General features: G+C 39.5%; 1 protein-coding gene across 5 annotated transcripts in view; it reads right to left on the reverse strand.

Annotated features, from left to right (window-relative positions):
- stac (SH3 and cysteine rich domain) overlaps nt 1-15,348 on the reverse strand; it is a 204,716-nt gene that overhangs the window by 131,063 nt on the left and 58,305 nt on the right. For all 5 annotated transcript variants that reach the window (XM_062958255.1, XM_062958253.1, XM_062958252.1 and 2 more), the window contains one exon: nt 721-821. In XM_062958255.1, the coding sequence (XP_062814325.1) occupies nt 721-821 (101 nt within the window). The remainder of the gene's footprint in view (nt 1-720; nt 822-15,348) is intronic.

The raw sequence follows: 15,348 nt of genomic DNA on the forward strand, positions 1-15,348 counted from the left end.
ATTTAAAGGAGATGTTGACAAGCTGGAATGTGTCCAGGGGAGGGCGACTAACATGATCAAGAGTCTGGAGAACAAGCCCTATGAGGAGTGGCTTAAAGAGCTGGGCATGTTTAGCCTGCAGAAGAGAAAGCTGAGAGGAGACATAATGGCCACACATAAATATGTGAGAGGAATTCATAGGGAAGAGGGAGCAAGCTTGTTTTCTGCTGCTCTGGAGACTAGGATGCAGAACAATGGCTTCAAACTACAGGAAAGGAGATTCCACCTGAACACTAGGAAGAACTTCCTAACTGTGAGAGCTGTTCAGCAGTGGAACTCTCTGTCACAGTGTGTGGTGGAGGCTCCTTCTTTGGAGGCATTTAAGCAGAGGCTGGACCTCTGCTTAAATGCATTTAAGCAGCACCTCTGTCAGGGGTGCTTTGAATGTGATTTCCTGCTTCTTGGCTGGGGGCTGGACTGGATGGCCCATGAGGTCTCTTCCAACTCTATGATTCTATTATTCTAAATGGATCACTATTCTTTTACTGTGCCTGTAAGAACCAGTTTGGGTATGATACAGGTATTTTTTAAAAAACCTAAAATCAATTCATTTCTAATTCATCAGAATTGCTTAACATTGTAAGTCTACTTCTTCAGCTCAGATTGGAGGGACCTGGTGGGTCACACCATTTGCTCATACCTGGTTTGCAGTTATAATCAGACTCCATTCCACAGGCTTACCAGTTTCCCCATGCAGCGTTGTTGCCCGATGCTTTCTGCACATCTGTGGTGAATGCTCAGCTTACACGCCTTGCAGCGTAATCCATGTTTAGCGTTTGTCCCTGTTGGGAGTGCAGGGAGATTTAATTAGATAGCATCAATAGTTTCCATTCACATACCAAGCGACGTGGCCTACAAACTCAAACAGACTTCAACTTTATAACATGGCAAAAAAGTTCCAGTCTTATTGCAAAGGAGGAAGAACCATTTAACCCTTTCAGGGTTTTTTTTTTTTTTTTGCAACAATTGGGTTGCAATTTTTTCCAGACCTCAGAAAAGACATTATGGCTTTGTTGCATTATGGCTTTGTTGCATGTGGGGAGGAATCTGTCTATTTACAAATAATAATTGTATTTTGAAGTACAGGTTCTTATGCATTATTGAAACATTTCTAAAATATTATACCTACAAATCACTTTGTAACAGGTTTACTAATGGCACCTCAAAAAAGACATTATGGCTTTGTTGCATTATGGCTTTGTTGCATGTGGGGGATCTGTCTATTTGCAAATAATAATTGTTTTTCGAAGTACAGGCTCCTATGCATTATTGAAACATTTCTGAAATATTGTAACTGCTAATCACTTTGCAATAGGTTTCCGAATGGTACTACATTTCCCCAGTACAAACATATAAGCAAATGAACAGGAAAATAAATAACTGAACTTGGGATCCCAAACACCATGAGGCTTGCATTCAAAACAAACGTTTTAAAAAAGAATTTCTCCATTCTTTAGTCTTGGAGTCCCTGGTGGCACAGCGAGTTAAATCGCTGAGCTGTTTAACTTGCTGACTGAAAGGTCAAGTGGTTCAAATCCGGGGAGCAGAGTGAGCTCCCGCTATTAGCTCCAGCTTCTACCAACCTAGCACTTCTAAAACATGCAAATGTGAGTAGATCAATAGGTGCAGTTCCGGTGGGAAGGTAACGGCACTCCATGCAGTCATGCCGGCCACATGACCTTGGAGATGTCTACAGACAACGCTGGCTCTTTGGCTTAGAAATGGAGATGAGCAGCAACCCCCAGAGTTGGACACGACAAGACTTAATGTTAGGGGAAAACCTTTACCTTTACCTTAGTCTTGGAACATCTTGACACAGATGACAATAAATAATGTTTAAAGCAACTGTAACTGAGTATCATATATTATGTAATTAAAAATATCTTCATATAGATTTTGAGTCCAGAATTAAAGCTTCTCCTGCAGATTGATGCATTTTTGCTTGAATGAGCAGCAAACAGTCCTGCGCCAATGCCTTGGATACTGTATGCCGACATGCATTTAATGGACGAGAGTGTGAAATTACATTTGCAGTATGCAGATGGTCTGATCCAGTGGACATTTTTATGTATTGAAATATGGAGAGGTGTATTCTAGCCTATATTCAATTGTTGCTGCCAAGTAGAGCAGACCTATCAAATCAATCTGACTTGATAAGTCAAAACTTATGGAGGATTCATATATTCAATAAGTCTACTCTGGTTGGTATAATAATTTGATTTAGTTCCTTATTACTAGGTGATGTCAACCAACTTCATATTTAGGAAAGCTTTTCCTGTTGCGCCTCTCAAGAACATCTGTCCTAGTAGTGTGTCACACTTAGTGATTGTTAACAAGGCACCCTTCTATAGCATAGGTGGAAATGTAATCTCTTTTTTCTACAAAGAAGCGAATACAATTTGGAGTCTTCCGGCATCTGCTTTTAACAGCATGCAAATCGACCTTTTAAAACACCCTCCTTCCACCCACATTCCAAATGTCCAGGCATTCAAATGCGTTCATGATAGCTCAGAGCAGCCAGCTGTTGATTTCATCATGTGACAGAGTAGTGTTATACAACACAAGGAGAGATTACTTAAGAAAGAATGGGAGATTAATTACTTTAAAAAGATATCCGTAATTGTTAGGTGGTTTAGGGCCAATCTATCATGCTTAATGCACAGCATACAGCTTTATCCCTATTTTTTGTTCTAAATTACCATGGGGAAAGGGGAGGAGGTGGTGGAAATGTCCCAGATGTGGAAGGAAGGCTTCTTTTCCTGTTTTCTAGATCAAGCCTTCTTGAACCTTTTCCACTCACAACCCTTTTCTGCCCGAGAAATTTTTACGTGATCTTAGGTATATAAAAAAAGATATAAAATCAAATGTTTACTGAATATAAATCATCATTTGCAAAGCTTGCTAAACAGGCTGATCTTTCTTTTTGTGGAGTGCAACTGAAACATTATTTGCAGATCCATTGTAAACAATGCATGTTGTTGCTAACAGATTTTGATAATTGGGTGGCATGCAGAAACCTTTTACCGTTGGTGACACCAGCATTGAGGTAAGTAGGCCACATTTGGGGTCAGGACTCACTGTTTTAGATGAGATCAGAATGCAAACTGCCTGTTCACCCCATCACCTTCACATGACTAGGAATTTCCACAGGTGCCAGTGGAAACGTCCTCCAAGGTTTCTAGATGGACCACTAGGACTGGGTGGATTTTACCCCAATTCTATCTGGAAGTTATAAGTCATCTTCCACAGAAGGTGTACTCTTCAAAACTATTTCCACCACTATACTAAATCTATGTAAGTAGACTCTTAACATTTCTGTGATGTTTGAGCCTTGGTACCTGTTTTCAGTGGTAAAGACATGGGTGGGAAAAATAGGGTGCCCCCAAATAAGAATCCCTCCCACACAAAAAGAAGTTTGCTTTCAATTCCCAACTAGTATCTAGTATTCCAGAATGAGACAGCAAACCTTTAGAGTTGGAAAGAGACCACATGAGCCATCCAATCCAACCTCCTGCTATGCAGGAAAAGCACAATCAAAGCAGCCCCATCAGATGGCCATCCAGCCTCTGTTTAAAAGCATTTGAAGAATTTATTTACATCATTTCTAGCCTGCCTTTCTCACCCGAAGGGACTCAAGGCGGCTTACAGACCTGGCAAAAATTCAATATCAATAAAACAACAATACAATCCAATAAAACATAAAGCAATTAAAACAATTTACATTAAGCATTAAAACACATGAGACAGTATACAAAACCTAAAACATATGAAATGCATAAATCCATTCGCCTAAAGAAGGAGTCTCCACTACACTCCAAGGCAGAGAATTCCACAGTTGAACAGTTCTTATGATCAGGAAGTTCTTCCTAATACTCCTTTCCTGTAATTTGAATCCATCACTTCAGTTCCTAGTCTCCAAGGAAGCAAGCTTGCTCCCCCTTCCTTATGACATTATTTCAAATAGCTTAACATGGCAATCATGTCTCCTCTCAACATTATTTTCTGCAGGCTAAATATACCCAGCTCTTTGAACAATATTGATTCGAGCCTAAACCACATTTATGATATTGTGATTCCCGGTAGTGCAGTGGGTTAAACTGCGGAGCTGCTGAACTTGCTGACTGAAAGGTTGGTGGTTCAGATCTGGGGAGCGGGGGGAGCTCTGGCTGTTAGCCCCAGCTTCTGCCAACCTAGCAGTTTGAAAACATGCAAATGTGAGTGGATCAATAGGTACCACTCTGGTGGGAAGGTAACGGCGCTCCATGCAGTCATGCCAGCCACATGACCTTGGAGGCGTCTATGGACAAGGACAGCTCTTTTGCTAAGAAATGGAGATGAGCATCCTGAGTTGGACACAACTAGACTTAATGTCAAGGGGAAACCTTTACCTTTACCTAATTCTTGGTAAACACATTCTTGGGAGATACATTTTTCATTAATTGCCCAGTGCCTTGTGGCTTGATCTTCTGTAATTTGTAAACCTTTGGTTGGGGTACTGTTTGGCTTAAAAAGTATGACTTTTGTGGTGTAGCTTTGTTGTCATCCTGATGATGCAGGATCAGAGCCTATATTTTTTAAATGCTCCACCAAAACCTTAAGTTACTATAATGGTAGAAATTTCTCCACTGCTGAAAAAATTCATGGGGTGGGACAGAATTCTTACTGGTGGCAACACTCTCATTTTGACTCTCCCTCCCATAACTACACCCCTGTCTATAGTGCAAAGCCTAGTACTCAGAAATCTCAGAAGTAGATGGGGAAAACCAACCACTAAATGCAGACAGAAAAAAATTTCCTGAATTAAAAAAGCTAGCATTCTACAGTGAAAGAGGAAAACCCACTCTTTAGTCTCACCCACTCATGTATTAGTTGCATTTTTTCTTAACGTGGAAGTATTCAGCCACTAATATTTTCACTTGTAATCTGCCCTTCTGTCACACTGAGACAGGTTTGCTGCTTTATCTGGTTCTCAACCTGGTGTCCCCAGATGTTTTTGGCCTTCAACTCCCAGAAATCCTAACAGCTGGTAAACTGGCTGGGATTTCTGGGAGTTGTAGGCCAAAAACATCTGGGGACCTCAGGTTGAGAACTACTGTGCTAAGACGTCTTCCCCCTTTTTTGCCCAGCTTTCTGAAAAAGCTTCTCTCACATCTAGCAATCTCAGAAGCAACTAGAAGGTGGAAAGGTTTTTCTTCCTCTCATATAGCAATATGTAAATCTTAGTGGGCAGGGTGGGGAAAGTGTGCAAGTCTATAGTGACTGAAGAAATATATTTCTATGACCTGAAGTAATATAATTATCTGTGAGTTACCTCTTGAGATAAGGCACAGCAAAGTCATATTTCAGAAATAATGTAGTCAGTGGAAACTTATTGGCGTAATGAACAAGAAGCTGAAATTAATTTTGGAAGTTATATTTTAGAAGATACTGGCTCTTCCAGACCTCTGCCCAGAGGTGGGAGCTCTCTCAATAAAGCTCCTTGTTTATTGTGAATTGGGGCCCATTTGTGTCACCTATAGGTCCACCACAGGCTCTCCAACTTTTTGAAAAGGTTCTTATGGTTAGAAAGGAATGAAGGAAGCTGTGTGATATCATAGGCAACTTGACCAATAATAATAATTTATTTGTTTGACCAGTCATATGACCATTTCAAAGTGCAACATAAATAAAAACAAGGCAAAAAGGATGGGAGGACAGGCAGCTGACCATCTGTTTGCCGACAAAATCTTATTTTCCTGCTTAACTTTCAGGAAATGTGCTCTTTTCTTGATAGCTTTCAGGATAAAAAGGCTTACTCTAATTATGGTGGATCTTTCTTGTCCTTGCAAGAGGACTGTCAGAAGATCATTTCTGTTGGGAGACCTAAAATTAGATCGTAATGGATGTAAATAACTGTGTTGAAGTTCGGCATATGCTGGGCAGTCAATCAAAAAATGTTCGATATCTTCCACTATTTGATCTCCCCAGACAAAAAATCTCTCATTTCTTGGGATGTTACAGTAGCGACCAGTTTGCATCATAATACCGAGTTGTTCAAACCTGGCCCTGGTATATATTCTTCTTAAGGGTAACGGAACTGGAATAGTCAAATAGTGTTCTAAATGAGTATTCATTTTGTGGGAGGCTAAAAACTTTGTGGCAGAAGACCTACCTATACTTGCTAGGTCCAATTGCGCATAGATATCATGAGTGCGTTGCATAAGCACTTGTTTTGCCCTAGGTCCTAGATCATTCAAAAATTGTAAAGGAAGGCCAATTTTAGCCATCTCATTGTTTAAGGCCACTACCCATGATGACTTGTGGGCACGCTGGTCTTGATCCTCTAAACATAGGTGAGGAAGTCTACTGGAATTCATCTGATTTACCTTTGACCAGTAATTGAATTGTCTCATTAAAATTTGAGCTTTTACTGGGAGCATTCCTAGCTCTGCCCTTACTGCAGCCATTAGTGTTGTTCTGGAAAGTCCCAGGAGAATGCGAAGCTGCTTAACTTGGAAGGCTTCGATCTTGGCCAAATTGCTGTGCCCCAAAATTTCGGCCCCAAATATGAGTGTTGGCATTATTTTTTTCTTAAAGACTTCCAGGGCAGGCCTGATTGTGCCTGGGTATCTATGATGGTACAGCTTGTAAATGGAACCTGCTGCTTTTGTTGCTCTTTGTATACTATGAGTAATATGATTAGACCAAGCACCAGACGATGAAAACGTAATATAATAATAATAATATAATAGTAATAATATAATATACTACAATAATAATAGAATAATAATAGAATGATACAATGATAATGTAATGTGAATAATTCCCATGGAGTAAACAACAAAACCACTGGACCAAATCACACCGAATTTGGCCACAAAAGACATAGTCATCCAATCAATCTGCATGCAGCAGCGTGTCAGCCAAAATGGCTAGGCGTGTCAGTGCTGACACGCGTGTCATAGGTTGGCCATCACTGGCATAGGGTCATCATGAGTTGGCCCCCCGGTGGCGCAATGGGTTAAACCCTTTGCCAGCAGGATTGCTGACTGACAAGTCAGTGGTTCAAATATGGGGAGAGTGGGTGAGCTCCCTCTGTCAGCTTCAGCTCCCCATGTGGGGACATGAGAGAAGTCTCCCACAAGGAGGGTAAACATAAAACATCCGGGTGTCCTCTGGCAACGTCCTTGCAGACAGCCAATTCTCTCACACTAGAAGCGACATGCTTCAAGTTGTTCCTGACATGAAAAAAAAATCATGAGTTGGAAACCTGAAGATACCAAACAACATCATTTTTGTTGCAACATATTATGGAATTAAACAACAATAACATCAAAAACCAAGCTCTGTGTGATAATAAATAGCTGGTTCTGGTACTGTAAATTGCCAGTGATAAGTTCTTGGCAAGGGAAATCTTGCTTGACTATTAAAGAACTACAGCAACAATATATCAGCAAACAGTATCATTTACTCCATTTAGAAGAGGTCTTTGTCACAATTTTTCAAGTTTTATGCCACTCAGAAGAATATATGTCATTTTTCTGTTCTTCCTCCAAATGTGTGCATTGGGTTTTAATGGAGGAGAATATATTTTTGATGAATTCTATCATTTGCATTTCATTGTCATTTCTTCTTGTCTTGAAAAAAAGCAACGTCTAACCTGGATGTTTTTTTATAGATTTCTGAATGTTTTCTCAATTCCTAATTTTTAGCTCTCCAGCTAGCGGTTGCACCAGATATTACTTATGGACGAATGGAGAACTCTGAACCCACATTGAGAAACACAAATTCATCTTTCAAAGCATTGGACAAGATACATTTTGTTTTTCGGGGCTCCTAACCTGGAAAAAGTTACGAAGTTTTGAATCAACTATCCTATTTTTAAAAAGGGGATTACTGTAAAAAAAAAAAAAAACCTCCTTCAGAAGGCAGCAAAATCCATCTGGAGGCTGGATATTTTGGAGGTGTTCCTAACCTTGTTTGAAAGGCCATAGCAAATCAGTGACTCATTAATAAGCATGACAACTTGTTTGTTCTTAGAGATGATTTTCTTTATGCTGATATTCTGCTCTTGGCAAGACTATCTTGTGTCTGATGTCAGAAGAGAGCAGGCCAGGCACTTTTAGTGTGCCTTAAAGCCTTTACCCAGAGGATCTGTTTTGCCTGATTTCTGAGAAGACTTGTGCTATCTGGGACTGAATGGAGTTGTAATTAGAAATCTGGATGGCACAGTTTGGGGAAAGTAAGTAGTAGATCCTAGGTACAGCATTTAGATCTAAGTAGCAATTATGTGGTCCTCTGAATACACTTGAATACCCATATTCTCCAAGGCTACAGACAATGTTGAAATGTTATGAGAGTTGCTATTCAATGACAAATGGAAGCTGGAAATTCTCATCCTGGGTCTCATCTACTGAGGTTTTGATAGTGTGGGGAAGTTGTTATGTGTTTTGGTGTGGGATGTCCTAAGTATGAATATGACACTTAGCTTTGATCCAATGTTGCTTAACCACATGTGTCCTTGTTTCATCTGAGAAATGCTAGGTAAAGGTAAAGGCTTCCCCTGACATTAAGTCCAGTCATGTCCGACTCTGGGGGTTGGTGCTCAACTCCATTTCTAAACTGAAGAGCTGGCGTTGTCCGTAGACACCTCCTAGGTCATGAGGCCGGCATGACTGCATGGAGCGCAGTTACCTTCCCGTCGGAGCGGTACCTATTGATCTACTCACATTTGCATGTTTTCAAACTGCTAGGTTGGCAGAAGCTGGGGCTAACAGCGGGTGCTCACTCCGCTCCCTGGATTCGAACCTGGGACTTTTCGGTCTGCAAGTTCAGCAGCTCAGCACTTTAACACACTGCACCACCAGGGGCCTTTTAAACAATAATAATTCAAGGCCGTACAGTGGCCACTGACTAAGCCGGATATGAACTCCTGCCAATGAGGGCTCTATCCAGACGCTTAGCGCTGATACTAAGGTAAAGTTAATTAGGGCAAGGTAAGGTAGTATCACTCAGAATTGCCACAGAAATGCAGAGCTTTTTGAACCCTGTAAAATATCCTAAATCTCTTTTGAAAAAAGATGTTTTCAAACAACCTCAGCACACTAGTGTCTTCCCATGACTAGCATGCATTGTGGCATGACCCCCATATCTATGGGGGATATGTTCTTGGACTTAACGTGGAAATGTGAAATGGCAGATAATAGAGAACCTTATTGAAAGTACAACTTCTGGTGGAAGCATGCTGAAAGGCCTAGAGCAGTGGTTCTCAACCTGGGGTCCCCAGATGTTTTTGGCCTACAATTCCCAGAAATCCCAGCCAGTTTACCTGATGTTATGATGTCTGGGAGTTGAAGACCAAAAATATCTGGGGACCCCAGGTTGAGAGCCACTGGCCTAAAGTGAACACCTATCTAGCATTTCTAGGCCATCCAGCATGATTCCATGGTCAACTTCTGATGGAATAATATAACAGAATATTGCAGAATCTAGAAAATGTTGAGGCAGAACATATTTTTCTGGATACATAAATGAAATTATAGGCACTGGATGTACAGATATGGGATCATACTGTTTAACAAGAAAACAAGAAATTTGGCTGCTTTCAGCTGACTTCTGCTCTCAATTCACAATAAATTGACAGGCAGTTTGTAGCCTGCTATGTAACTCTTCCAGCAAATGTCCTTCTAAAATTTAGAGCCTAAGTGAAATTGAAAAGACCAGTGAAATCATTCAAGGAAAGTCACTATCAGACAAGAACAAAAATTATATGAATTCAACAGTCTGCAAAATCACTAGAACTGGAGCTTTCAGCCCTAGTTTTATGATCCAGTTTGGAATGGGTGGCTTGATTGTTTCCCCTGGAGAGGCAGTGGAAATGACTGCATTTTAGGTATTGATTTAGGGTATTCATAATAATTTGGTATTGGTTTTAATGGTATATATGATGCAGACATTTTAAAAGGGCATTGTCATTTTATCCCTATTAATAATAGGTTCATACTGCCTGTGTTCAAAAGACTGCCACCTTTTAGTGTAGCTTCACTGAGAGAAAGCAGAGCACTGAAGAAATTCTATATATAGTTTCATTCCACACCAGTGTTCTGATTAAAGTCAAATATGACATTTCCCAAGTGCCTCTCAGTAGGCCTGAATGTGCTGGTATATTGTAATGTAGAATGGACTTCTAGGTGTTGCACAGCAATTCTGAGCTATGAATAGAAAGAATATATTAAAAAAATATTGGGAAAATTGTTGGAAAAACATGTTTTTGAATGTTGAGAAGCCCTGATAAGCAGAACCCTAGATTGATGGGAATTTCCGCACTTGATTCACACAGTAAACAGCATTTTATGCACAGGAAACAGCATATTCTGTGTAAAATAGTAAAGGTTTCCCCTTGACATTAAGCCTAGTCATGTCCGACACTGGGGGGGGGGGGGGGGGGGCTCATCTCCATTTCTAAGTCAAAGAGCCAGCATTGTCCATAGATGCCTCCCAGGTCAAGTGGCCTGCATGACTGCATGGAATGCCATTTCCTTGCTGCCAGAGCGATACTTATTGATCTATTTACATTTGCATGCTTTCAAACTGCTAGGTTGGCCAAAGCTGGGGCTAACAGTGAGCACTCACCTTGCTCCCTGGATTCAAACTGCCAACCAGTCAGTCAGCAAGTTCAGCAGCTCAACAGTTTATATTCAATCAGTTTATATTCAATCATGCACAGAAAACAAAGCTATAATTGAAGATTTGTTCTGTGTAAAATTCATACACCACTGACTTGTATAGAAAATAACACTCTCTGTACAGGAACTAATACTGTATTAATATTCACTGAGTATTGAAATGCTTTTTTCTTTGCAGAAAATTATTAATTCTGTGCAGAGAACATTTTCTGTGCACAACAACATATGAATTTTCTGCAGAGTAACTCCAAAACTGTGAATGACCTTTGAAAACTGTTTTTGAAGACTTGTAGTATGAAAAGAATTTCTGAAGTTACTTATTGCAACCTTCAAGAAGAAATGTACAGTTTCTGGATTCGTACTCAGTGCCCCAGAACTTAGGAGTTTGAGTTGTTCTCAGTCCTGCAAGGAAGTGATCTATGCAGTCAGCAGTAGCACCTCGTCTGTAATATGAGACTGAGAATAAAACTGTAATATCTTAAAACACTGTTTTAAAGAGTACTGATATTATATACTTGAAACATATAAACACTTAATGTATTTAATACTTCAAATTTGGCAGTTTTCACAATGAATTTAATCTGATAACGAACAGCAGTATAAAACACGATAAAATACCATTAATGCTATGCTGTAAGCTGTCTGGTTCTAAAGAAATATTTGAAATGGTACAAATTCCTCAAATGAAGTAACTATTTTTTTATGTGGGCTTAATAAAAAGAGCTGCTTCATTTGGGGAATTTTGGTATTCTTTTATTTTCTGTTGTCTTTGGTGTTGCTTCCCGTTTTCACAATGAGTTTAATCTGATAACAAACTACAGTATAAAACATATAGGCTCCCCAAAAATTGATTGGGGGGCCACTAAAATCTGGACACTGAAAATGGCACAGGGTATAGCTGTATTGCACACCCCTAATTTGCAGATGAATAAGTTATAGCAAAGAAGCAGAAATGTAGAATCCTCCCTTTATCTTAACACACAAGACTGATTTTGCAAGAATTCGAGAACATTTTTCAGATTAAAAAAACAATTTCAGGACTTTGTGAAAATTTCACTAATTTTCTCTCACTAGAAAAATATTTTCTAAGTCTCATATTTTGGTGGTTGTTGCTGCTAAGGATGAAAGAACATGCACGTCTTTTTGCTCTCATGACAATTTTCCTTTATTGATGACACTGCAAAGCCTCCCACAAGGATGATAAAAACATCAAAACATCCGGGCGTCCCCTGGGCAACGTCCTTGCAGACAGCCAATTCTCTCACACCAGAAGTGACTTGCAGTTTCTCAAGTAGTTTCTGACACGAAAAAACAAAACAAAACTGCAAAGCATGAAACAAATAAATCCTTTCCCTGTGGTATCAAAGGAACATCCATTGGCAAACTAATCTAACGCCTAATCTTTGAGATTTTTGCGACGTCGGTGTATCCTGATTTTGGAGACTCAAGTTTATCTCAGAGACCTTCTGGGAAGACAAGTAAGAGAGAAGCAGTAATTTTCCTATTGAAATTAATTGGAAATAACAAGCTGATGAGGACTCAGGAGAAGTTGATAGGGGCTCCCATATTGTAGAATCCTAGTTGGCTCTCTCCCTATCCTATTTAGGTATTTATTTATTTTATTTATTACAACATTTGTGTCCCGCCCTTCTCGCCCAAAAGGGGACACAGGGCGGCTTACAATAAAACACACGTATATAAAAATATAAAATACAATACAAATCAATTAAAATAGTTAACTAATTAATTACAGCAACATTCATAAAATACAATACTAAATAGCAGGTAGGCTTTTGAAGAGTGAATTTTAATTATGATATTGTATTTTATATGTGTGTGTTAGTGGTTTGCTGTTTGAAATGATGTTTTAATTATATTTAATGTTTTTAATGGTTCAAAAGCATGTTCTAAAAGCTATGATGTTTGCTTATCTTCTATAATAATGTTTAGCTGCATCTTTTCACATTATTGAAAACCGCTCTGAATCCCATTTTGGGACAAAGGCAGGATATAAATTCAATAAACGAACAAATTAATAAGTCAATCTCGGAATGGCATAGACCAGGGACGTTTTGGGGGGAAAGCCTCAATCAATCTCTGTATGGCCCATGTCCTGAGATATCTGAAGGGTTGGGTACTAAGGTTGTGCATAATTTCATTTTTAATTCGTATTTCAGATCTGATTTGTTACATTCATGCATACGATCATATATTAGAAACATGCAGGAAAAGTGTGGGGGGAATTTAAAAGTAGAAACACTCACTAATAATTTTTGTTAAGATCTTGTAACATTCGGATGCCTCCCAAGGTCAGTTTAATTTTCAGTATAAGCATAAAGCAACTTTGGTAAAGCCAAGAGAACATAAAATGTTTTAAAAACCTTATGCCCGATTGGCATAAGGAAGGCACTGGGGCAGGACTAGCAAAGTTAATTGGCAATTATCACATGTAAATATTTTTAGGGATCCTCCCATTTGATCCAGAAAAAGCAACACAGCATGGAAAGAATGTGAGGAAAACAACGATGTTTTTTCCCAGTTGAGTCACTACAGGAAATACATTTTTTTAAAAAAAGATAATTTGTTTTCCCTTTCAATGTGCAGCACTGACATGTTATTTTCTGCAGTACACATAAGAGCAAAGGTGCTTCATACGAGAGAAGAATGGGGTAAATAAGACTAAAGGCATATTTGATAGGCTAGGCAGGCTCTATACGGGTAAATGAAATGAACTTAATTTCCCCCCTTTTTTGCATATTTTCCATGCTTTAAATAAATCACACCAGAATTAACTTTTTCTTAAAAAATAAAATAAAAAAGACTCCTGTAGTCCTCAGATTTAGGACTTTGAAACCAGTCTTGCATTTCAAATAATGTATAATGATTGGGGGGAGGGGGGGGGTCCATTGTTTATTTTTGGCTTAGCTGTTTCAGAGACTGAAGAACTGCCTCTGGGAATAGCCTGAGTTATGAGATTCCAATCCATGAAACAGGAAAATGGGGGTGTTACTCTGTTTTGGGAATGGCTATTTTCATATAATTTGTAAACTGTGTGGATTTCCTAAATCTGTTCAAACGATCACAATGACAGTCTGAAAGTCTAATGCGGAGAAAAAAATTGTAGCTGCCACAAACTATGTTGAATTGGTTGACACTATGAGACGTTTGCTGAAAATCTTGAGCAAAATGTGCTACAAGATGTTCCGCAAAAACAAAGTTTTTGCAGTTTAATACATTTTCCATGTTTTTTAATGACAGAACCGCTTAGGAAATGACATTTATTGCCCAGGAACAAAAGTCGTGTTACATAGTGTTGTAAGCAGCTACTTCTGATGCCTGCCTCAGGGGAGCATGCTTGCTCCATCAATGTTTAACATTTACACAAATGATCAGCCACTGTCAGAAGGGACAGAGAGTTTCATCTATGCTGATGATCATGTCAACACCACTCAAGCTGGGAGCTTTGAAATGGTTGAACAGAAGCTCTCCAAAGCTTCAGTTGCTCTTACTACCTATTACAGGGAAAACCAGCTGATTCCTAATCGATCTAAAATGCAGAAGAGTGCTTTTCATCTTAAGAACAGACAAGCATCTTGAGCTCTAAGGATTACCTGGGAAGGTATCCCATTGGAGGATTGCAGAACACCAAAATACCTGGAAGTCATTCTGGATTGTGCTCTGCTTTACAAGAAGCACTGCTTGATTATTAAGCAAAAAGTGGTCGCTAGAAATAGTATCATACAAAAGCTGACTGGCACAACCTGGGGATCACAACCAGACACAGGGAAGACATCTACCCTTGCGCTTTGCTACTCTGCTGCTGAATACGCATGCCCAGTGTGGTATACATCTCACCATGTTAAAACAATGGATGTGGCTCTTAATTGCCACAATATCACAATATCATTGGAAGTCTATGCCCTACACAACTGTAGAAATTATATTGTTTAGATTGCACCATCTGTTGGGAAGTAGAAGCCTGTAATGAAAGGACGAAAGAATAGTCTCTGTTCAGATATCAGCCAGCAATGCCTTAAATCTAGAAATTGCTTCCTAAGATCTACAGGGATACTTGTAGGAACACCTCAGCAAGCAAGAGTCCAAAAGTGGCAAGTTAAAACCCAGAACCTCAATCAGTGGCTGATAGCAGATGAGAAACTCCCTCCGGGCACACAGAAGACTGGGTGACTTGGAAGGCCCTAAACAGACTGTGTTCTGGCACCATGAGATGCAGAGCTAACCTTAAGAAATGGGGCTACAAAGTGAAGTCTGTGACATGCGAGTGTGGAGAAGAGCAAACCACCCACTACTTACTGCAATACAGTCTGAGCCCTGTCACTTGCACAACAGAGGACCTTCTTACAGCATCATCAGTGGCACTCGAAGTGGCCAGCTTCTGGTCAAAGGAAATTTAGTAGAATGCCAAGTCTTTAACTTTATGGTTTTTCTATAAATTATAACTGTATTCTCAATTTGCTGCTGCCACAATAAATAAATTAATAAGCAGCCACTTTGCAAGGCTCATTTAGCAGTGCCAAGCCCTGGAAGTTCTTCTTCCAAAAAAAACCTCATTGCTGTGCAGAAGAAAAAAGCTGAAACTCTTATGTATTATGAATAGCAAGCATGTCTGGACTAGATTTATGTT

This window comes from Anolis carolinensis, chromosome 6 (assembly GCF_035594765.1).
Source record: "Anolis carolinensis isolate JA03-04 chromosome 6, rAnoCar3.1.pri, whole genome shotgun sequence".
Lineage (NCBI taxonomy): Eukaryota > Metazoa > Chordata > Lepidosauria > Squamata > Dactyloidae > Anolis > Anolis carolinensis.